At 44.1% G+C, this 24,815-nt stretch overlaps 1 protein-coding gene across 1 annotated transcript; it reads right to left on the reverse strand.

Annotated features, from left to right (window-relative positions):
* Positions 1-66: 66 nt before the first annotated feature.
* Positions 67-23,871, reverse strand: LOC142656546 (ADP-ribosylhydrolase ARH1-like). Its single transcript, XM_075831475.1, has 8 exons — positions 23,723-23,871; positions 4,718-4,941; positions 4,534-4,632; positions 3,995-4,100; positions 3,785-3,864; positions 2,242-2,425; positions 652-866; positions 67-578 (listed from the first exon to the last, which is right to left on the reverse strand). The coding sequence occupies exons 1-8, from the start codon at positions 23,731-23,733 to the stop codon at positions 421-423; spliced, it is 1,077 nt and encodes a 358-aa protein (XP_075687590.1). The 5' UTR covers positions 23,734-23,871; the 3' UTR covers positions 67-420.
* Positions 23,872-24,815: the final 944 nt, after the last annotated feature.

A 24,815-nucleotide genomic window follows, 5' to 3' on the forward strand; every position in this document is an offset into this window, starting at 1 on the left:
TAAAATCACAGAAATGATGTATTTGCCGTTTCCCAGATTTCCTCCTCTGACACTTGGTGACTGATATATAAGAAGCATTAATATTATTCTTTATTCTAGCGCGGTCACATTTTCTGGACAGGAAAGTACACGAGAGTGGATAATTTAACAGTACACGGATTACAGCTCCCATCATCCTCTCATGGTCTGCTATAGAGCAGAAGTTTTTGGGAGTGGGCGCAGAGCATTCTGTTTTTCCAGAGGGGAGGAGCATCGACAACTAGAGGTGTCAATTCTAAGGGCATTAGGCGATCAGCAGGATCAGACAAGCAGGCTGGAGTACAATGACCCGGCCTTAGCAGAGTTCTCCTTTAAGGGGGTTAGAACATGGGGTTCAGCTGCAGTCCCCGGGGTGGAGATGGCAGGAATCCCCCGGTGTCGTCAGTCTTCTCCCCAGGCCAGCTTGTGTAATGAGTGAGCCACGGCCTCCAGCCTCCCCCCGTACTCCAGGTTACTGTGGTTTCCTTTTGGGACCCCTGCTAGTCCATATCGGGCCCCCCAGCAGCAGCCGGCAATAACCCCGGTGGAGTCGCTATCACCTGGGGGGACAAACAAGGTAAGAAGGAGCCGGACTGCAAGATCTGACACAACACAGCGGGGGCCACAACTCACCTCCATGAAACATGGCCCTGCTGCACAGCTCCCCCCAGGAGCCCCCGGCCCCCAGCAGAGCGTCATAGGCGATCATAGGAGCGTCGTGCCCGCTCCTCCCCGGCCAGCCATCCAAACTCCACCGCCCGTACTCCACGTCCCTATCTGCAGCACCGTAAGGAGATGGGAAGACGGCCGGACCACCCCCCTGAAGAAGACCCCTGTCCGACAGGTATCTGAGGAGAAAGAGAATCGCACACTGATCATTAAAGCGGCTCCAAATCTTATCAATAAAGCTGCACAGTCATAAGCCACTTTATGATATTAGCCTGCAGTGTAAAGAATGGAGGTTTTCATGGCTGCGATCAGGGTCATCTGCAGATCGCTATTGTAAGTGTTTTTGTATTTATTGCATGCGTATTAAGCCCCCGCCATGTAATATAGCGCCCCCACTGCTCATCAAATTTCTTAACATTTCCCCTTTTCAAAAATCTTTTCTACTCCATCAGAATCCTGTGATTCAGCGTTCCCACGACGTCCCTCGGCCCGGGAGGCTCCACATCCAGACAGTGTTTAGCGCTGCACTTTCTAGTCTGAAATAAAATTTTTGCAATTGCCAAACATTCCAGCCGGTCGCCCCCCAATTCTCCCACAAACCCCAACAACCACACCTGCCGCCAATTCCACACCATGTACCTTTTATATCAATTCTAATATCTCCCCCCAGAGGGTCCGCAGAGCCCCACAGTCCAGAACATAAGATAGACGTCCGCCTTCTCCTCCGGACACGGAGCATCCGATCTGAGCCCCGTCTGTTTCAGCACCCAGGGGGTCCGGTAAACTCGGTGCATCAAGAAAAGTTGCGCCCTCGTCTGCGCCAATACTGAGAGAGACGGTAAGATGACGCAGAGATCTCCTCTCTTCTTTGGGCAAAGAGCCGAGATCCTGCGCCCGTCTCACCCTCACCGGCTCCACAGGATCTCCCAGGTGTTTGGATAACCAGCGCTTATAAGCCATCGAGATCAGCCCCGTAGATGTGTCCTCCGTAACCGCATATTCTAAGACCCCCAGCGCGTATGTAAGTATTCGCTTCCAGCCCCTCCAGCGGATTAATCCCCCCCCATATACGACAATAAGTGCGCACTGGACCCCAGTTCTTTGTCCTCCCAGCCTCTAAAATGTTGGCTCTGAGCCGCCAAGTAATATATCCAGGCTTCCGGTAAAGCCCCCCTCCCCCTCCCCCTCCATCTTTTGGCAATTGTAGTTTCTCCAATTTTATTCCCCGTGTGCGCTCCATTCACCCATATTCTACCCATAGGGGCCACGTACAGCAACTGAACCCACTTCACAAAATTAGGACCAAATCCCGTCTTACCCATAACCTTCCATAAATACCCCCATTCTACACAATCAAACGCTTTAGCGGCATCCAGCCTTAACACCGCTCCAAACCTCCATACTTTACACTGCAGGCTGCAACCAAAGAACTGGAGAATGGAGCTAAATATATATATAATGTTTCTCTTAGACACTACTAATCTTATGACTGAGCAGCTTTATTTAGAGCCCCCCCCCCCCCCCCAGTGCCAGTTGTCACCCTCCTCCTCTCACCTCTCCCAGGATTCTCTGAAATAACTCCACACGTCCACATGACGATACACATCTGGGTCTGTAGAACGCACATATTCCAGAGCCAGAGGGAGCGTCCGCAGCAGGAGGGAGCCCCATTGTTCTAGGGGGACCCGTCGTACAGACAGGGATGTGAAGAGAGCCGAGGCCAGAGATCCAAGATACCCTGAAAACAAGACGAGGAGATGAGGGAGGACGAGACGAGGAGACGGCGGGGGACGAGACGGGGAGACGGCGGGGGACGAGACGGGGAGACGGGGGGGGGGACGAGACGGGGAGACGGCGGGGGACGAGACGGGGAGACGGGGGGGGACGAGACGGGGAGACGGCGGGGGACGAGACGGGGGGGGGACGAGACGGGGACGAGACGGGGAGACGACGGAGGACGAGACGGGGAGACGGCGGGGGACGAGACGGGGAGACGGCGGAGGACGAGACGGGGAGACGGCGGGGGACGAGACGGGGAGACGGCGGGGGACGAGACGAGGAGAAGGCGGGGGACGAGACGGGGAGACGGCGGGGGACGAGACGGGGAGACGGCGGGGGACGAGACGGGGAGACGGCGGGGGACGAGACGGGGAGACGGCGGGGGACGAGACGAGAAGACGGCGGGGGACGAGACGGGGGGGACGAGACGGCGGGGGACGAGACGGGGAGACGGCGGGGGACGAGACGAGGAGAAGGCGGGGGACGAGACGGGGAGAAGGCGGGGGACGAGACGGGGAGACGGCGGGGGACGAGACGGGGGGGGACGAGACGGGGAGACGGCGGGGGACGAGACGGGGACAAGACGGGGAGACGGCGGGGGACGAGACGGGGAGACGGCGGGGGACGAGACGGGGACAAGACGGGGAGACGGCGGGGGACGAGACGGGGAGACGGCGGGGGACGAGACGGGGAGACGGCGGGGGACGAGACGGGGAGACGGCGGGGGACGAGACGGGGAGACGGCGGAGGAGACGGCGGAGGACGAGACGAGGAGACGAGGGCGGACGAGACGAGGAGACGGCGGGGGACGAGACGGGGAGACGGCGGAGGACGAGACGGGGAGACGGCGGGGGACGAGACGGGGAGACGGAGGAGGACGAGACGGGGAGACGGAGGAGGACGAGACGGGGAGACGGAGGAGGACGAGACGGGGACAAGACGGGCACGAGACGAGGAGACGGCGGGGGACGAGACGGGGAGACGGCGGGGGACGAGACGGGGAGACGGCGGGGGACGATATGGGGACGAGACGGGGAGACGGCGGGGGAAGACGAGACGGCGGGGGACGAGAGCCATAAATATCAGTCCTGGAGTTGTCCTCTCTTCTGCATCTGGGAAAGCTGGGTGACAACCACTAAGGCCGCCTCTACAGCTCACACAGGTCGTCACTCAGCTTTCCTGTGCACCTCAATGTCAAATCTTCCTAGTAACGCAGCGATATAGAAGTCAGGGCTGTATCATTGTGGAAACAGGTAGGATTGCCGTTCAGGGGCCCAGGAAAGCTGGGTGGGTAAAAGCATGAGCTGGAATCACTGACCTGTCGGATGGTTGTGCGTCATCTTCCCGCTCTCCACACTGACAGCGACCAGAAGAGACAGCTCCGACGGACGGGGGAACCTGCGGGGAGAGGCCGAGTCATCTACATATAAGAATAATTCATCCTCCCGTCTCACGGGGCGCAGTGGGGACCCCCCTCCATTACCTCCATGTGGCAGAATAGTTCAAACCCAAGAAGCCGGCGCCTCACCTCAGCCCGATACACATGGACCTCATCGCTGCCCCGCACCCAGTCGCTGAGGGGTTAAAGGGGATTTTATAGCCGCCAGGTTCCCCGGGACGCAGCTGGGAGGTTCCTAAAAAGAGAAATGTCACCCAATTGGTCAGTTGTGTCCCCATATAATGTACAGTAACTCCTTTGCTTTCTTTACCATTTCTTATACTCCAGTCACACCCAGAGCTGCACCCACAGATTTGCTGGGCCTCACATTTCTCTGCTCTGCTCCACTGTATTGCGTGAGATGTAGTGCTGGCACTTGCCACTCTACTGTAAAGCAGCTACATCTCCCAGAATGCAATGTAGCAGGGTATAAGAGCATGCTCAGCCAAGCCGGTGTAAACACAGCCACATCTCCCACAATGCACCACAGCAGAGCATGCGCTCTACAACCACTGAACCAGCAGGAAAATGTAAAGCCATTCAGCCTGCAAGCTAATAAAGTCAGCAGAATTATGAATGCAGCTCTGGATGTGACTGGAGTATAAGACTGAGAATAACACGGCTCTTACCCAGAATGCTCGTGGGTCCAGGTTTCCTTCCTTCCATGTCAGTCATGGCGGACACGTATCCTGCCGCGAGGTCCTGATACAGATCTTCCTCCAGCTTCCCTGCAGCCGACAAATGATCAAGATTCAGGAAATGATCAGACTGCCCCCCGGTGCGCCCCGACCCGTCACATTGCGGACCACCCACCGGTTGCCAGGCTCTCGCCCGTCGCCAGGTGGAGCACGGTGTCATCACTGACCGGCCAGTCCGGTAGAGACACCCGGAGGTCCTCCAGTCCTCCCAGCTCCTGCAGCTCCGCGTGAATCTGGGGCCCAGACTTACAGTATTCCCAAAGCTGGTTCCTGTAGCCCAGAGCATCGCCGGTGCCGCTCAACAACATGGCGGCTGCGTACAGATCACGGGACGGCGCCCTGAGACACAGAATCAATACTGAAGACACACAATATATATATATATATATATCCAAAAACCATGGTCAAGCTAAGCTCCGCCCTGTCTACACAAGCCACACCCCAAACTGGCCCGTACCCTGGTCAGCTTCGTTAGGACACCGCTACGATCATGGACTCCAGCTTAGCTGCGTTGTCTAATGGAGTCGGAGAAAGTCTGAACTCCACCAGGCTGATGCTCTCTCCGCCATACTTTACACTGCAGCTCTGCTTGTTGAGATTGGCTGCTGTGTATAAACACACGCTCAGCAGGAAGTCAGGACATGGAAAGCTGATTATAAACTACAAGTAACTGAACCCCCAGTGAAGAGAAAGGGATTTTAGCATGTGCAGTGTCGACATATGACCAGCAGGTGTCACTGTTCAAAGATTCTCTTATTTTTGCAAATCCTTAAAGGGGAAGTGCACAGTCATAGACACAAGTCTGAAGGGGATTCAGCAATCTAGTGACCCATTCAGCTCTGCTTAATCATCCGAATTTCTGCTACAGCGCACCTGATATTGTGGGACTGACCCCAATGGCAACAGAAGAGCCACATAACGGGTTAAATAAACAAACAAACACTAACCCTTATAATAGTGCTGGAGTGTTATAAGAGGAGCGGCTGATATCAGTAACATATATGATGTAATGTCTCTGGAGGATATAATAGTACTGGAGTGATATAAGAGGAGCGGCTGATATCAGTCACACATATGATGTAATGTCTCTGGAGGATATAATAGTACTGGAGTGATATAAGAGGAGCGGCTGATATCAGTCACACATATGATGTAATGTCTCTGTAGGATATAATAGTGCTGGAGTGATATAAGAGGAGCGGCTGATATCAGTCACATATGATGTAATGTCTCTGGAGGATATAATAGTACTGGAGTGATATAAGAGGAGCGGCTGATATCAGTCACACATGATGTAATGTCTCTGGGGGATATAATAGTGCTGGAGTGTTATAAGAGGAGCGGCTGATATCAGTCACACATATGATGTCATGTCTGGAGGATATAATAGTGCTGGAGTGATATAAGAGGAGCGGCTGATATCAGTCACACATATGATGTAATGTCTCTGGAGGATATAATAGTGCTGGAGTGTTATAAGAGGAGCGGCTGATATCAGTCACACATATGATGTAATGTCTCTGGAGGATATAATAGTACTGGAGTGTTATAAGAGGAGCGGCTGATATCAGTCACATATGATGTAATGTCTCTGGAGGATATAATAGTACTGGAGTGTTATAAGAGGAGCGGCTGATATCAGTCACACATATGATGTCATGTCTCTGGAGGATATAATAGTACTGGAGTGTTATAAGAGGAGCGGCTGATATCAGTCACACATATGATGTAATGTCTCTGGAGGATATAATAGTACTGGAGTGATATAAGAGGAGCGGCTGATATCAGTCACATATATGATGTCATGTCTCTGGAGGATATAATAGTACTGGAGTGTTATAAGAGGAGCGGCTGATATCAGTCACACATATGATGTAATGTCTCTGGAGGATATAATAGTACTGGAGTGTTATAAGAGGAGCGGCTGATATCAGTCACATATGATGTAATGTCTCTGGAGGATATAATAGTACTGGAGTGATATAAGAGGAGCGGCTGATATCAGTCACATATGATGTAATGTCTCTGGAGGATATAATAGTACTGGAGTGATATAAGAGGAGCGGCTGATATCAGTCACACATATGATGTAATGTCTCTGGAGGATATAATAGTACTGGAGTGTTATAAGAGGAGCGGCTGATATCAGTCACATATGATGTAATGTCTCTGGAGGATATAATAGTACTGGAGTGATATAAGAGGAGCGGCTGATATCAGTCACATATGATGTAATGTCTCTGGAGGATATAATAGTGCTGGAGTGATATAAGAGGAGCGGCTGATATCAGTCACACATATGATGTAATGTCTCTGGAGGATATAATAGTACTGGAGTGATATAAGAGGAGCGGCTGATATCAGTCACACATATGATGTAATGTCTCTGGAGGATATAATAGTACTGGAGTGATATAAGAGGAGCGGCTGATATCAGTCACATATATGATGTCATGTCTCTGGAGGATATAATAGTACTGGAGTGTTATAAGAGGAGCGGCTGATATCAGTCACACATATGATGTAATGTCTCTGGAGGATATAATAGTACTGGAGTGTTATAAGAGGAGCGGCTGATATCAGTCACATATGATGTAATGTCTCTGGAGGATATAATAGTACTGGAGTGATATAAGAGGAGCGGCTGATATCAGTCACATATGATGTAATGTCTCTGGAGGATATAATAGTACTGGAGTGATATAAGAGGAGCGGCTGATATCAGTCACACATATGATGTAATGTCTCTGGAGGATATAATAGTACTGGAGTGTTATAAGAGGAGCGGCTGATATCAGTCACATATGATGTAATGTCTCTGGAGGATATAATAGTACTGGAGTGATATAAGAGGAGCGGCTGATATCAGTCACATATGATGTAATGTCTCTGGAGGATATAATAGTGCTGGAGTGATATAAGAGGAGCGGCTGATATCAGTCACACATATGATGTAATGTCTCTGGAGGATATAATAGTACTGGAGTGATATAAGAGGAGCGGCTGATATCAGTCACACATATGATGTAATGTCTCTGGAGGATATAATAGTACTGGAGTGATATAAGAGGAGTGGCTGATATCAGTCACACATATGATGTAATGTCTCTGGAGGATATAATAGTGCTGGAGTGATATAAGAGGAGCGGCTGATATCAGTCACACATATGATGTAATGTCTCTGGAGGATATAATAGTACTGGAGTGTTATAATAGGAGCGGCTGATACCAGTCACACATATGATGTAATGTCTCTGGAGGATATAATAGTACTGGAGTGTTATAAGAGGAGCGGCTGATATCAGTCACACATATGATGTAATGTCTCTGGAGGATATAATAGTACTGGAGTGTTATAAGAGGAGCGGCTGATATCAGTCACACATATGATGTAATGTCTCTGGAGGATATAATAGTGCTGGAGTGTTATAAGAGGGGCGGCTGATATCAGTCACACATATGATGTAATGTCTCTGGAGGATATAATAGTACTGGAGTGATATAAGAGGAGCGGCTGATATCAGTCACATATGATGTAATGTCTCTGGAGGATATAATAGTGCTGGAGTGTTATAAGAGGAGCGGCTGATATCAGTCACACATATGATGTAATGTCTCTGGAGGATATAATAGTACTGGAGTGATATAAGAGGAGCGGCTGATATCAGTCACATATGATGTAATGTCTCTGGAGGATAATAATAGTGCTGGAGTGATATAAGAGGAGCGGCTGATATCAGTCACATATGATGTAATGTCTCTGGAGGATATAATAGTGCTGGAGTGTTATAAGAGGAGCGGCTGATATCAGTCACACATATGATGTAATGTCTCTGGAGGATATAATAGTACTGGAGTGTTATAAGAGGAGCGGCTGATATCAGTCACACATATGATGTAATATCTCTGGAGGATATAATAGTACTGGAGTGTTATAAGAGGAGCGGCTGATATCAGTCACACATATGATGTAATGTCTCTGGAGGATATAATAGTACTGGAGTGATATAAGAGGAGCAGCTGATATCAGTCACATATGATGTAATATCTCTGGAGGATATAATAGTACTGGAGTGATATAAGAGGAGCGGCTGATATCAGTCACACATATGATGTAATGTCTCTGGAGGATATAATAGTACTGGAGTGATATAAGAGGAGCGGCTGATATCAGTCACACATATGATGTAATGTCTCTGGAGGATATAATAGTACTGGAGTGATATAAGAGGAGCGGCTGATATCAGTCACATATGATGTAATGTCTCTGGAGGATATAATAGTACTGGAGTGATATAAGAGGAGCGGCTGATATCAGTCACATATGATGTAATGTCTCTGGAGGATATAATGGTACTGGAGCGTTATAAGAGGAGCGGCTGATATCAGTCACATATGATGTAATGTCTCTGGAGGATATAATAGTGCTGGAGTGTTATAAGAGGAGCGGCTGATATCAGTCACACATATGATGTAATGTCTCTGGAGGATATAATAGTACTGGAGTGTTATAAGAGGAGCGGCTGATATCAGTCACATATGATGTAATGTCTCTGGAGGATATAATAGTACTGGAGTGTTATAAGAGGAGCGGCTGATATCAGTCACATATGATGTAATGTCTCTGGAGGATATAATAGTGCTGGAGTGTTATAAGAGGAGCGGCTGATATCAGTCACATATATGATGTAATGTCTCTGGAGGATATAATAGTACTGGAGTGATATAAGGAGGAGCAGCTGATATCAGTCACATATGATGTAATGTCTCTGGAGGATATAATAGTGCTGGAGTGTTATAAGAGGAGCGGCTGATATCAGTCACATATGATGTAATGTCTGGAGGATATAATAGTGCTGGAGTTATATAAGAGGAGCGGCTGATATCAGTCACATATGATGTAATGTCTCTGGAGGATATAATAGTGCTGGAGTGTTATAAGAGAGCGGCTGCGATATCAGTCACATATGATGTAATGTCTCTGGAGGATATTATAGTACTGGAGTGATATAAGAGGAGCGGGCTGATATCAGTCACACATATGATGTAATGTCTCTGGAGGATATAATAGTGCTGGAGTGTTATAAGAGGAGCGGCTGATATCAGTCACACATATGATGTAATGTCTCTGGAGGATATAATAGTACTGGAGTGATATAAGAGGAGCGGCTGATATCAGTCAACATATGATGTAATGTCTCTGGAGGATATAATAGTGCTGGAGTGATCTAAGAGGAGCGGCTGATATCAGTCACATATGATGTAATGTCTCTGGAGGATATAATAGTGCTGGAGTGTTATAAGAGGAGGGCTGATATCAGTCACATATGATGTAATGTCTCTGGAGGATATAATAGTGCTGGAGTGTTATAAGAGGAGCGGCTGATATCAGTCACACATATGATGTAATATCTCTGGAGGATATAATAGTACTGGAGTGTTATAAGAGGAGCGGCTGATATCAGTCACACATATGATGTAATGTCTCTGGAGGATATAATAGTACTGGAGTGATATAAGAGGAGCAGCTGATATCAGTCACATATGATGTAATATCTCTGGAGGATATAATAGTACTGGAGTGATATAAGAGGAGCGGCTGATATCAGTCACACATATGATGTAATGTCTCTGGAGGATATAATAGTACTGGAGTGTTATAAGAGGAGCGGCTGATATCAGTCACACATATGATGTAATGTCTCTGGAGGATATAATGGTACTGGAGCGTTATAAGAGGAGCGGCTGATATCAGTCACATATGATGTAATGTCTCTGGAGGATATAATAGTGCTGGAGTGTTATAAGAGGAGCGGCTGATATCAGTCACACATATGATGTAATGTCTCTGGAGGATATAATAGTACTGGAGTGTTATAAGAGGAGCGGCTGATATCAGTCACATATGATGTAATGTCTCTGGAGGATATAATAGTGCTGGAGTGATATAAGAGGAGCGGCTGATATCAGTCACACATATGATGTAATGTCTCTGGAGGATATAATAGTACTGGAGTGTTATAAGAGGAGCGGCTGATATCAGTCACACATATGATGTAATGTCTCTGGAGGATATAATAGTACTGGAGTGATATAAGAGGAGCGGCTGATATCAGTCACACATATGATGTAATGTCTCTGGAGGATATAATAGTGCTGGAGTGTTATAAGAGGAGCGGCTGATATCAGTCACACATGATGTAATGTCTCTGGAGGATATAATAGTACTGGAGTGTTATAAGAGGGGCGGCTGATATCAGTCACATATGATGTAATGTCTCTGGAGGATATAATAGTACTGGAGTGATATAAGAGGAGCGGCTGATATCAGTCACATATGATGTAATGTCTCTGGAGGATATAATAGTACTGGAGTGATATAAGAGGAGCGGCTGATATCAGTCACATATGATGTAATGTCTCTGGAGGATATAATAGTACTGGAGTGATATAAGAGGAGCGGCTGATATCAGTCACATATGATGTAATGTCTCTGGAGGATATAATAGTACTGGAGTGATATAAGAGGATCTGCTGATATCAGTCACATATGATGTAATGTCTCTGGAGGATATAATAGTACTGGAGTGATATAAGAGGAGCGGCTGATATCAGTCACATATATGATGTAATGTCTCTGGAGGATATAATAGTACTGGAGTGATATAAGAGGAGCAGCTGATATCAGTCACATATGATGTAATGTCTCTGGAGGATATAATAGTGCTGGAGTGTTATAAGAGGAGCGGCTGATATCAGTCACATATGATGTAATGTCTGGAGGATATAATAGTGCTGGAGTTATATAAGAGGAGCGGCTGATATCAGTCACATATGATGTAATGTCTCTGGAGGATATAATAGTGCTGGAGTGTTATAAGAGGAGCGGCTGATATCAGTCACATATGATGTAATGTCTCTGGAGGATATAATAGTACTGGAGTGATATAAGAGGAGCGGGCTGATATCAGTCACACATATGATGTAATGTCTCTGGAGGATATAATAGTACTGGAGTGTTATAAGAGGAGCGGCTGATATCAGTCACACATATGATGTAATATCTCTGGAGGATATAATAGTACTGGAGTGTTATAAGAGGAGCGGCTGATATCAGTCACACATATGATGTAATGTCTCTGGAGGATATAATAGTACTGGAGTGATATAAGAGGAGCAGCTGATATCAGTCACATATGATGTAATATCTCTGGAGGATATAATAGTACTGGAGTGATATAAGAGGAGCGGCTGATATCAGTCACACATATGATGTAATGTCTCTGGAGGATATAATAGTACTGGAGTGATATAAGAGGAGCGGCTGATATCAGTCACACATATGATGTAATGTCTCTGGAGGATATAATAGTACTGGAGTGATATAAGAGGAGCGGCTGATATCAGTCACATATGATGTAATGTCTCTGGAGGATATAATAGTACTGGAGTGATATAAGAGGAGCGGCTGATATCAGTCACATATGATGTAATGTCTCTGGAGGATATAATGGTACTGGAGCGTTATAAGAGGAGCGGCTGATATCAGTCACATATGATGTAATGTCTCTGGAGGATATAATAGTACTGGAGTGTTATAAGAGGAGCGGCTGATATCAGTCACATATGATGTAATGTCTCTGGAGGATATAATAGTGCTGGAGTGTTATAAGAGGAGCGGCTGATATCAGTCACATATATGGTGTAATGTCTCTGGAGGATATAATAGTGCTGGAGTGATATAAGAGGAGCGGCTGATATCAGTCACACATATGATGTAATGTCTCTGGAGGATATAATAGTGCTGGAGTGTTATAAGAGGAGCGGCTGATATCAGTCACACATATGATGTAATGTCTCTGGAGGATATAATAGTACTGGAGTGTTATAAGAGGAGCGGCTGATATCAGTCACACATATGATGTAATGTCTCTGGAGGATATAATAGTACTGGAGTGATATAAGAGGAGCGGCTGATATCAGTCACACATATGATGTAATGTCTCTGGAGGATATAATAGTGCTGGAGTGTTATAAGAGGAGCGGCTGATATCAGTCACACATGATGTAATGTCTCTGGAGGATATAATAGTACTGGAGTGTTATAAGAGGGGCGGCTGATATTAGTCACATATGATGTAATGTCTCTGGAGGATATAATAGTACTGGAGTGATATAAGAGGAGCGGCTGATATCAGTCACATATGATGTAATGTCTCTGGAGGATATAATAGTACTGGAGTGATATAAGAGGAGCGGCTGATATCAGTCACATATGATGTAATGTCTCTGGAGGATATAATAGTACTGGAGTGATATAAGAGGAGCGGCTGATATCAGTCACATATGATGTAATGTCTCTGGAGGATATAATAGTACTGGAGTGATATAAGAGGAGCGGCTGATATCAGTCACATATGATGTAATGTCTCTGGAGGATATAATAGTACTGGAGTGATATAAGAGGAGCGGCTGATATCAGTCACATATATGATGTAATGTCTCTGGAGGATATAATAGTACTGGAGTGATATAAGAGGAGCAGCTGATATCAGTCACATATGATGTAATGTCTCTGGAGGATATAATAGTGCTGGAGTGTTATAAGAGGAGCGGCTGATATCAGTCACATATGATGTAATGTCTGGAGGATATAATAGTGCTGGAGTTATATAAGAGGAGCGGCTGATATCAGTCACATATATGATGTAATGTCTCTGGAGGATATAATAGTACTGGAGTGATATAAGAGGAGCGGCTGATATCAGTCACACATATGATGTAATGTCTGGATGATATAATAGTACTGGAGTGATATAAGAGGAGCGGCTGATATCAGTCACATATGATGTAATGTCTCTGGAGGATATAATAGTGCTGGAGTGATATAAGAGGAGCGGCTGATATCAGTCACATATGATGTAATGTCTCTGGAGGATATAATAGTACTGGAGTGATATAAGAGGAGCGGCTGATATCAGTCACATATGATGTAATGTCTCTGGAGGATATAATAGTACTGGAGTGTTATAAGAGGAGCGGCTGATATCAGTCACACATATGATGTAATGTCTCTGGAGGATATAATAGTACTGGAGTGATATAAGAGGAGCTGCTGATATCAGTCACATATGATGTAATGTCTCTGGAGGATATAATAGTGTAGGAGTGTTATAAGAGGAGCGGCTGATATCAGTCACATATATGATGTAATGTCTGGAGGATATAATAGTACTGGAGTGTTATAAGAGGAGCGCCTGATATCAGTCACACATATGATGTAATGTCTCTGGAGGATATAATAGTGCTGGAGTGTTATAAGAGGAGCGGCTGATATCACTCACACATATGATGTAATGTCTCTGGAGGATATAATAGTGCTGGAGTGATATAAGAGGAGCGGCTGATATCAGTCACATATGATGTAATGTCTCTGGAGGATATAATAGTGCTGGAGTGTTATAAGAGGAGCGGCTGATATCAGTCACATATGATGTAATGTCTCTGGAGGATATAATAGTACTGGAGTGTTATAAGAGGAGCGGCTGATATCAGTCACATATGATGTAATGTCTCTGGAGGATATAATAGTACTGGAGTGATATAAGAGGAGCGGCTGATATCAGTCACATATGATGTAATGTCTCTGGAGGATATAATAGTGCTGGAGTGATATAAGAGGAGCGGCTGATATCAGTCACACATATGATGTAATGTCTCTGGAGGATATAATAGTGCTGGAGTGTTATAAGAGGAGAGGCTGATATCAGTCACATATGATGTAATGTCTCTGGAGGATATAATAGTACTGGAGTGATATAAGAGGAGCGGCTGATATCAGTCACACATATGATGTAATGTCTCTGGAGGATATAATAGTGCTGGAGTGATATAAGAGGAGCGGCTGATATCAGTCACACATATGATGTAATGTCTCTGGTGGATATAATAGTGCTGGAGTGTTATAAGAGGAGCGGCTGATATCAGTCACACATGATGTAATGTCTCTGGAGGATATAATAGTACTGGAGTGATATAAGAGGAGCGGCTGATATCAGTCACATATATGATGTAATGTCTCTGGAGGATATAATAGTGCTGGAGTGATATAAGAGGAGCGGCTGATATCAGTCACACATATGATGTAATGTCTCTGGAGGATATAATAGTGCTGGAGTGTTATAAGAGGAGCGGCTGATATCAGTCACATATGATGTAATGTCTCTGGAGGATATAATAGTGCTGGAGTGATATAAGAGGAGCGGCTGATATCAGTCACACATATGATGTAATGTCTCTGGAGGATATAATAGTGCTGGAGTGTTATAAGAGGAGCGGCTGATATCAGTCACATATGATGTAATGTCTCTGGAGGATATAATAGTACTGGAGTGATATAAGAGGAGCGGCTGATATCAGTCACACATATGATGTAATGTCTCTGGAGGATATAATAGTGCTGGAGTGATATAAGAGGAGCGGCTGATATCAGTCACACATATGATGTAATGTCTCTGGTGGATATAATAGTGCTGGAGTGTTATAAGAGGAGCGGCTGATATCAGTCACACATGATGTAATGTCTCTGGAGGATATAATAGTACTGGAGTGATATAAGAGGAGCGGCTGATATCAGTCACATATATGATGTAATGTCTCTGGAGGATATAATAGTGCTGGAGTGTTATAAGAGGAGCGGCTGATATCAGTCACATATGATGTCATGTCTCTGGAGGATATAATAGTACTGGAGTGATATAAGAGGAGCGGCTGATATCAGTCACATATGATGTAATGTCTCTGGAGGATATAATAGTACTAGAGTGATATAAGAGGAGCGGCTGATATCAGTCACACATATGATGTAATGTCTCTGGAGGATATAATAGTGCTGGAGTGTTATAAGAGGAGCGGCTGATATCAGTCACATATGATGTAATGTCTCTGGAGGATATAATAGTGCTGGAGTGATATAAGAGGAGCGGCTGATATCAGTCACATATGATGTAATGTCTCTGGAGGATATAATAGTACTGGAGTGATATAAGAGGAGCGGCTGATATCAGTCACACATATGATGTAATGTCTCTGGAGGATATAATAGTGCTGGAGTGTTATAAGAGGAGCGGCTGATATCAGTCACATATATGATGTAATGTCTCTGGAGGATATAATAGTACTGGAGTGATATAAGAGGAGCAGCTGATATCAGTCACATATGATGTAATGTCTCTGGAGGATATAATAGTGCTGGAGTGTTATAAGAGGAGCGGCTGATATCAGTCACATATGATGTAATGTCTGGAGGATATAATAGTGCTGGAGTTATATAAGAGGAGCGGCTGATATCAGTCACATATGATGTAATGTCTCTGGAGGATATAATAGTGCTGGAGTGTTATAAGAGGAGCGGCTGATATCAGTCACATATGATGTAATGTCTCTGGAGGATATAATAGTACTGGAGTGATATAAGAGGAGCGGGCTGATATCAGTCACACATATGATGTAATGTCTCTGGAGGATATAATAGTACTGGAGTGTTATAAGAGGAGCGGCTGATATCAGTCACACATATGATGTAATATCTCTGGAGGATATAATAGTACTGGAGTGTTATAAGAGGAGCGGCTGATATCAGTCACACATATGATGTAATGTCTCTGGAGGATATAATAGTACTGGAGTGATATAAGAGGAGCAGCTGATATCAGTCACATATGATGTAATATCTCTGGAGGATATAATAGTACTGGAGTGATATAAGAGGAGCGGCTGATATCAGTCACACATATGATGTAATGTCTCTGGAGGATATAATAGTACTGGAGTGATATAAGAGGAGCGGCTGATATCAGTCACACATATGATGTAATGTCTCTGGAGGATATAATAGTACTGGAGTGATATAAGAGGAGCGGCTGATATCAGTCACATATGATGTAATGTCTCTGGAGGATATAATAGTACTGGAGTGATATAAGAGGAGCGGCTGATATCAGTCACATATGATGTAATGTCTCTGGAGGATATAATGGTACTGGAGCGTTATAAGAGGAGCGGCTGATATCAGTCACATATGATGTAATGTCTCTGGAGGATATAATAGTACTGGAGTGTTATAAGAGGAGCGGCTGATATCAGTCACATATGATGTAATGTCTCTGGAGGATATAATAGTGCTGGAGTGTTATAAGAGGAGCGGCTGATATCAGTCACATATATGGTGTAATGTCTCTGGAGGATATAATAGTGCTGGAGTGATATAAGAGGAGCGGCTGATATCAGTCACACATATGATGTAATGTCTCTGGAGGATATAATAGTGCTGGAGTGTTATAAGAGGAGCGGCTGATATCAGTCACACATATGATGTAATGTCTCTGGAGGATATAATAGTACTGGAGTGTTATAAGAGGAGCGGCTGATATCAGTCACACATATGATGTAATGTCTCTGGAGGATATAATAGTACTGGAGTGATATAAGAGGAGCGGCTGATATCAGTCACACATATGATGTAATGTCTCTGGAGGATATAATAGTGCTGGAGTGTTATAAGAGGAGCGGCTGATATCAGTCACACATGATGTAATGTCTCTGGAGGATATAATAGTACTGGAGTGTTATAAGAGGGGCGGCTGATATTAGTCACATATGATGTAATGTCTCTGGAGGATATAATAGTACTGGAGTGATATAAGAGGAGCGGCTGATATCAGTCACATATGATGTAATGTCTCTGGAGGATATAATAGTACTGGAGTGATATAAGAGGAGCGGCTGATATCAGTCACATATGATGTAATGTCTCTGGAGGATATAATAGTACTGGAGTGATATAAGAGGAGCGGCTGATATCAGTCACATATGATGTAATGTCTCTGGAGGATATAATAGTACTGGAGTGATATAAGAGGAGCGGCTGATATCAGTCACATATGATGTAATGTCTCTGGAGGATATAATAGTACTGGAGTGATATAAGAGGAGCGGCTGATATCAGTCACATATATGATGTAATGTCTCTGGAGGATATAATAGTACTGGAGTGATATAAGAGGAGCAGCTGATATCAGTCACATATGATGTAATGTCTCTGGAGGATATAATAGTGCTGGAGTGTTATAAGAGGAGCGGCTGATATCAGTCACATATGATGTAATGTCTGGAGGATATAATAGTGCTGGAGTTATATAAGAGGAGCGGCTGATATCAGTCACATATATGATGTAATGTCTCTGGAGGATATAATAGTACTGGAGTGATATAAGAGGAGCGGCTGATATCAGTCACACATATGATGTAATGTCTGGATGATATAATAGTACTGGAGTGATATAAGAGGAGCGGCTGATATCAGTCACATATGATGTAATGTCTCTGGAGGATATAATAGTGCTGGAGTGATATAAGAGGAGCGGCTGATATCAGTCACATATGATGTAATGTCTCTGGAGGATATAATAGTACTGGAGTGATATAAGAGGAGCGGCTGATATCAGTCACATATGATGTAATGTCTCTGGAGGATATAATAGTACTGGAGTGTTATAAGAGGAGCGGCTGATATCAGTCACACATATGATGTAATGTCTCTGGAGGATATAATAGTACTGGAGTGATATAAGAGGAGCTGCTGATATCAGTCACATATGATGTAATGTCTCTGGAGGATATAATAGTGTAGGAGTGTTATAAGAGGAGCGGCTGATATCAGTCACATATATGATGTAATGTCTGGAGGATATAATAGTACTGGAGTGTTATAAGAGGAGCGCCTGATATCAGTCACACATATGATGTAATGTCTCTGGAGGATATAATAGTACTGGAGTGTTATAAGAGGAGTGGCTGATATCAGTCACACATATGATGTAATGTCTCTGGAGGATATAATAGTACTGGAGTGTTATAAGAGGAGCGGCTGATATCAGTCACATATATGATGTAATGTCTCTGGAGGATATAATAGTGCTGGAGTGATATAAGAGGAGCGGCTGATATCAGTCACATATGATGTAATGTCTCTGGAGGATATAATAGTGCTGGAGTGATATAAGAGGAGCGGCTGATATCAGTCACATATGATGTAATGTCTCTGGAGGATATAATAGTGCTGGAGTGATATAAGAGGAGCGGCTGATATCAGTCACACATATGATGTAATGTCTCTGGAGGATATAATAGTGCTGGAGTGTTATAAGAGGAGCGGCTGATATCACTCACACATATGATGTAATGTCTCTGGAGGATATAATAGTGCTGGAGTGATATAAGAGGAGCGGCTGATATCAGTCACATATGATGTAATGTCTCTGGAGGATATAATAGTGCTGGAGTGTTATAAGAGGAGCGGCTGATATCAGTCACATATGATGTAATGTCTCTGGAGGATATAATAGTACTGGAGTGTTATAAGAGGAGCGGCTGATATCAGTCACATATGATGTAATGTCTCTGGAGGATATAATAGTACTGGAGTGATATAAGAGGAGCGGCTGATATCAGTCACATATGATGTAATGTCTCTGGAGGATATAATAGTGCTGGAGTGATATAAGAGGAGCGGCTGATATCAGTCACACATATGATGTAATGTCTCTGGAGGATATAATAGTGCTGGAGTGTTATAAGAGGAGCGGCTGATATCAGTCACATATGATGTAATGTCTCTGGAGGATATAATAGTACTGGAGTGATATAAGAGGAGCGGCTGATATCAGTCACACATATGATGTAATGTCTCTGGAGGATATAATAGTGCTGGAGTGATATAAGAGGAGCGGCTGATATCAGTCACACATATGATGTAATGTCTCTGGTGGATATAATAGTGCTGGAGTGTTATAAGAGGAGCGGCTGATATCAGTCACACATGATGTAATGTCTCTGGAGGATATAATAGTACTGGAGTGATATAAGAGGAGCGGCTGATATCAGTCACATATATGATGTAATGTCTCTGGAGGATATAATAGTGCTGGAGTGATATAAGAGGAGCGGCTGATATCAGTCACACATATGATGTAATGTCTCTGGAGGATATAATAGTGCTGGAGTGTTATAAGAGGAGCGGCTGATATCAGTCACATATGATGTAATGTCTCTGGAGGATATAATAGTGCTGGAGTGATATAAGAGGAGCGGCTGATATCAGTCACACATATGATGTAATGTCTCTGGAGGATATAATAGTGCTGGAGTGTTATAAGAGGAGCGGCTGATATCAGTCACATATGATGTAATGTCTCTGGAGGATATAATAGTACTGGAGTGATATAAGAGGAGCGGCTGATATCAGTCACACATATGATGTAATGTCTCTGGAGGATATAATAGTGCTGGAGTGATATAAGAGGAGCGGCTGATATCAGTCACACATATGATGTAATGTCTCTGGTGGATATAATAGTGCTGGAGTGTTATAAGAGGAGCGGCTGATATCAGTCACACATGATGTAATGTCTCTGGAGGATATAATAGTACTGGAGTGATATAAGAGGAGCGGCTGATATCAGTCACATATATGATGTAATGTCTCTGGAGGATATAATAGTGCTGGAGTGTTATAAGAGGAGCGGCTGATATCAGTCACATATGATGTCATGTCTCTGGAGGATATAATAGTACTGGAGTGATATAAGAGGAGCGGCTGATATCAGTCACATATGATGTAATGTCTCTGGAGGATATAATAGTACTAGAGTGATATAAGAGGAGCGGCTGATATCAGTCACACATATGATGTAATGTCTCTGGAGGATATAATAGTGCTGGAGTGTTATAAGAGGAGCGGCTGATATCAGTCACATATGATGTAATGTCTCTGGAGGATATAATAGTGCTGGAGTGATATAAGAGGAGCGGCTGATATCAGTCACATATGATGTAATGTCTCTGGAGGATATAATAGTACTGGAGTGATATAAGAGGAGCGGCTGATATCAGTCACACATATGATGTAATGTCTCTGGAGGATATAATAGTGCTGGAGTGTTATAAGAGGAGCGGCTGATATCAGTCACATATATGATGTAATGTCTCTGGAGGATATAATAGTACTGGAGTGATATAAGAGGAGCAGCTGATATCAGTCACATATGATGTAATGTCTCTGGAGGATATAATAGTGCTGGAGTGTTATAAGAGGAGCGGCTGATATCAGTCACATATGATGTAATGTCTGGAGGATATAATAGTGCTGGAGTTATATAAGAGGAGCGGCTGATATCAGTCACATATATGATGTAATGTCTCTGGAGGATATAATAGTACTGGAGTGATATAAGAGGAGCGGCTGATATCAGTCACACATATGATGTAATGTCTGGATGATATAATAGTACTGGAGTGATATAAGAGGAGCGGCTGATATCAGTCACATATGATGTAATGTCTCTGGAGGATATAATAGTGCTGGAGTGATATAAGAGGAGCGGCTGATATCAGTCACATATGATGTAATGTCTCTGGAGGATATAATAGTACTGGAGTGATATAAGAGGAGCGGCTGATATCAGTCACATATGATGTAATGTCTCTGGAGGATATAATAGTACTGGAGTGTTATAAGAGGAGCGGCTGATATCAGTCACACATATGATGTAATGTCTCTGGAGGATATAATAGTACTGGAGTGATATAAGAGGAGCTGCTGATATCAGTCACATATGATGTAATGTCTCTGGAGGATATAATAGTGTAGGAGTGTTATAAGAGGAGCGGCTGATATCAGTCACATATATGATGTAATGTCTGGGGGATATAATAGTACTGGAGTGTTATAAGAGGAGCGGCTGATATCAGTCACACATATGATGTAATGTCTCTGGAGGATATAAGAGTACTGGAGTGATATAAGAGGAGCGGCTGATATCAGTCACACATATGATGTAATGTCTCTGGAGGATATAATAGTACTGGAGTGTTATAAGAGGAGTGGCTGATATCAGTCACACATATGATGTAATGTCTCTGGAGGATATAATAGTGCTGGAGTGATATAAGAGGAGTGGCTGATATCAGTCACACATATGATGTAATGTCTCTGGAGGATATAATAGTACTGGAGTGTTATAAGAGGAGCGGCTGATATCAGTCACATATATGATGTAATGTCTCTGGAGGATATAATAGTGCTGGAGTGATATAAGAGGAGCGGCTGATATCAGTCACATATGATGTAATGTCTCTGGAGGATATAATAGTGCTGGAGTGATATAAGAGGAGCGGCTGATATCAGTCACATATGATGTAATGTCTCTGGAGGATATAATAGTGCTGGAGTGATATAAGAGGAGCGGCTGATATCAGTCACACATATGATGTAATGTCTCTGGAGGATATAATAGTGCTGGAGTGTTATAAGAGGAGCGGCTGATATCACTCACACATATGATGTAATGTCTCTGGAGGATATAATAGTGCTGGAGTGATATAAGAGGAGCGGCTGATATCAGTCACATATGATGTAATGTCTCTGGAGGATATAATAGTGCTGGAGTGTTATAAGAGGAGCGGCTGATATCAGTCACATATGATGTAATGTCTCTGGAGGATATAATAGTACTTGAGTGTTATAAGAGGAGCGGCTGATATCAGTCACATATGATGTAATGTCTCTGGAGGATATAATAGTACTGGAGTGATATAAGAGGAGCGGCTGATATCAGTCACATATGATGTAATGTCTCTGGAGGATATAATAGTGCTGGAGTGATATAAGAGGAGCGGCTGATATCAGTCACACATATGATGTAATGTCTCTGGAGGATATAATAGTGCTGGAGTGTTATAAGAGGAGCGGCTGATATCAGTCACATATGATGTAATGTCTCTGGAGGATATAATAGTACTGGAGTGATATAAGAGGAGCGGCTGATATCAGTCACACATATGATGTAATGTCTCTGGAGGATATAATAGTGCTGGAGTGTTATAAGAGGAGCGGCTGATATCAGTCACACATGATGTAATGTCTCTGGAGGATATAATAGTACTGGAGTGATATAAGAGGAGCGGCTGATATCAGTCACATATATGATGTAATGTCTCTGGAGGATATAATAGTGCTGGAGTGATATAAGAGGAGCGGCTGATATCAGTCACACATATGATGTAATGTCTCTGGAGGATATAATAGTGCTGGAGTGTTATAAGAGGAGCGGCTGATATCAGTCACATATGATGTAATGTCTCTGGAGGATATAATAGTGCTGGAGTGATATAAGAGGAGCGGCTGATATCAGTCACACATGATGTAATGTCTCTGGAGGATATAATAGTACTGGAGTGATATAAGAGGAGCGGCTGATATCAGTCACATATATGATGTAATGTCTCTGGAGGATATAATAGTGCTGGAGTGTTATAAGAGGAGCGGCTGATATCAGTCACATATGATGTCATGTCTCTGGAGGATATAATAGTACTGGAGTGATATAAGAGGAGCGGCTGATATCAGTCACATATGATGTAATGTCTCTGGAGGATATAATAGTACTAGAGTGATATAAGAGGAGCGGCTGATATCAGTCACACATATGATGTAATGTCTCTGGAGGATATAATAGTGCTGGAGAGATATAAGAGGAGCGGCTGATATCAGTCACATATATGATGTAATGTCTCTGGAGGATATAATAGTGCTGGAGTGTTATAAGAGGAGCGGCTGATATCAGTCACATATGATGTAATGTCTCTGGAGGATATAATAGTGCTGGAGTGATATAAGAGGAGCGGCTGATATCAGTCACATATGATGTAATGTCTCTGGAGGATATAATAGTACTGGAGTGATATAAGAGGAGCGGCTGATATCAGTCACACATATGATGTAATGTCTCTGGAGGATATAATAGTGCTGGAGTGTTATAAGAGGAGCGGCTGATATCAGTCACATATGATGTAATGTCTCTGGAGGATATAATAGTACTGGAGTGATATAAGAGGAGCGGCTGATATCAGTCACATATGATGTAATGTCTCTGGAGGATATAATAGTACTGGAGTGATATAAGAGGAGCGGCTGATATCAGTCACATATGATGTAATGTCTCTGGAGGATATAATAGTACTGGAGTGATATAAGAGGGTCTGGCAGGATTGAGTCTCTTACTTGCCCTCCATGGGGGTCTCCTCTGGTTTGGTGGGTAGTTTGGCCTCTTGATGTGCGGAGCAGGAGCCTTGTACTCCCAGAATCCCGTATGTTCTTCCAGTCTTCACCCCAGTCCCCTCCTCCAGTCTGGGTGTCCTCTGTGTAACCCCTTCAGTGCTGGGACTTTGTATCCCTCTCTATAAGCTCAGCACATTCCGGGACTATATCAGGACACCGCGCGCTGCAGAGGTCAATGTTCGCGTGGCCGCTTATTAACTATATGTTTATTAAAATCCGCATACGGGACTGTGGGCCGGGGTCACACGGGGCGTTCTCTACCGTCATCCGGTTACCACTCTATTCAGCTGTTTCTTAGTTCTATCTGTTTCTAGGAAAGCTGAGTGATCTAATATAGCCGCCATAACCGCTCCCACAGGGGGGGGTCACCCAGCTTTCCAAGTGAGTCTGCCTGTTATACAAGGATATGCCAAAGGCGACTGGGCAGATTTGCCTTTCAGGACCCTAGGAAAGCTGGATGACAAACTCTGTGTGAGGTTATAGGCCACATCTAAAAATATCAGAAAAATCGCTTCACATAATCTACACGGCAATAGAATATTATTTTGTGATTGTTTCATACGATGTGCACAAATGTTGTTTGTTTCCTGCTGGTTCAGTGTCTGTACAGGGCATGCTCTGCTGTGCTGCATTTTTGGAGATGTGGTGTTTACATGGGACCTTATTGTGACTCTGCTGCTCCCCCTGCTGGTTCAGTGTCTGTACTGGGCATGCTCTGCTGTGCTGCATTGTGGGAGATGTGGTGTTTACATGGGACCTTATTGTGACTCTGCTGCTCCCCCTGCTGGCTCAGTGTCTGTACTGGGCATGCTCTGCTGTGCTGCATTGTGGGAGATGTGGTGTTCACATGGGACCTTATTGTGACTCTGCTGCTCCCCCTGCTGGCTCAGTGTCTGTACTGGGCATGCTTTGCTGTGCTGCATTGTGGGAGATGTGGTGTTCACATGGGACCTTATTGTGACTCTGCTGCTCCCCCTGCTGGTTCAGAGTCTGTACAGGGCATGCTCTGCAGTGCTGCATTTTTGAAGATGTGGTG

Source organism: Rhinoderma darwinii, chromosome 6, assembly GCF_050947455.1.
Source record: "Rhinoderma darwinii isolate aRhiDar2 chromosome 6, aRhiDar2.hap1, whole genome shotgun sequence".
Taxonomy (NCBI): Eukaryota; Metazoa; Chordata; class Amphibia; order Anura; family Rhinodermatidae; genus Rhinoderma; species Rhinoderma darwinii.